The following is a 1,303-nucleotide window of genomic DNA, read 5'->3' on the forward strand; positions in this document are numbered from 1 at the left end:
ATATTACTATGTTATGTTGTATGGTCATGTGATATGATAAATGTTTTGTGTTATTATGTTATGCTATGCAATGCATTGCTGTGCTATGCTATGCTATGCTATGCTATGCTATGCTATGCTATGCTATGCTATGCTATGCTATGCTACATTATAGAAGCTGGGAAGGCTAAAGTATAAGGCTTTAAATCATGAACGACCTTTTGGCACAGTATAATATGGCATAAAAGGAAGGGCCAGAACACATACGAAAGAATAAGAGGAGGCCCAACTTACTTTTATTGCAAAAATATCATTGCCACAACAGATCATTCCTATGATAAGACCAGTAATCCCTTCATGACAGCAAAGCCCCAGAATCTCATCATATTTTAGATCTACAGAGAACAGTTTGCACTTCAGAGTAACTTTCCAATGTGTGCACTGTGATAGACTCATTTAAGCCACAGCAATTAGAGAGCCATCAAGATGTTGCCCCAAGTCTGGTATGGATACATGGGTGGATCAAGGGCCACTCACACAGACCGGAACTTCAGAATTAAGGTATGGAGATCAAATTTGAGTGCACTTATATCTGGTAATATGAGTAACTGGTTGGAAAACAGCACTATGTATTACAACAAATACTGTGAAATTCATATTACTTTGTTAAATGAAATTCTGTATTACTTGTATTTTTTTGTTTTAATTCTGATTTGTGCTTCCTTTAAAAATAAAAAAATTAAAAATAAATAAAAAAAATTTGAGTGCACTGAATTTTAACTGAGGGTGTGGTGTAGAAAGCCCAGACCTCCCTGAGATCTGATGAAGAATGAACATTTCCATGTACAGATATCCACACCCAAGGATCCTTACTGAAGACCTGGAAGGAGGTTCAGCAAGTCATAGAACATCCTCATTCAAGCAGAGACCACAGTCAGGTATTTCACTGGGTTGTTCTAGGACCATTAAAATGAGGTGGTGTCACTGTGTGGGGTCATGGCCTACATACCCCTTTGCCTAGAGTGGAACAGGGCAGATTAACTACCCAGAAGGGCTCTATTCTAGGTAAAACTGTCTAATCCTGAAACAAGGAGGTTGCCCTGGATTGTGTCTGGCAATGTCCCTGAAGCTGAGATGGGGATCCTAACCCACCACACTTGTACAATAAGCTTGCAGGTTCCCAACTCCAATTCTTCCCAAAAATGAATTTATAGGACTAGTGAGTACAAGGAACAGAAGGGGATTTATTAGGCAGAAATTAAAAGGTACACACTCAAAGAGAACACCATCAATGTTCCTGTAAGAGGAAATACTTAGGCTTCTC

The 1,303-nt window shown here is 38.9% G+C and overlaps 1 protein-coding gene across 1 annotated transcript in view; it reads left to right on the plus strand.

Moving 5' to 3' along the window:
- Positions 1-168: 168 nt before the first annotated feature.
- The window catches only part of LOC111818630 (NACHT, LRR and PYD domains-containing protein 1a-like), a 28,599-nt gene continuing 27,464 nt past the window's right edge, over positions 169-1,303 (plus strand). Inside the window, exons 1-2 of the mRNA XM_023723414.1 lie at positions 169-540; positions 829-917. Coding sequence (XP_023579182.1) covers positions 485-540; positions 829-917 — 145 coding nt within the window. The 5' untranslated portion in view covers positions 169-484. The remainder of the gene's footprint in view (positions 541-828; positions 918-1,303) is intronic.

This window comes from Octodon degus, unplaced genomic scaffold, assembly GCF_000260255.1.
Source record: "Octodon degus isolate 3935 unplaced genomic scaffold, OctDeg1.0 scaffold00098, whole genome shotgun sequence".
NCBI lineage: Eukaryota > Metazoa > Chordata > Mammalia > Rodentia > Octodontidae > Octodon > Octodon degus.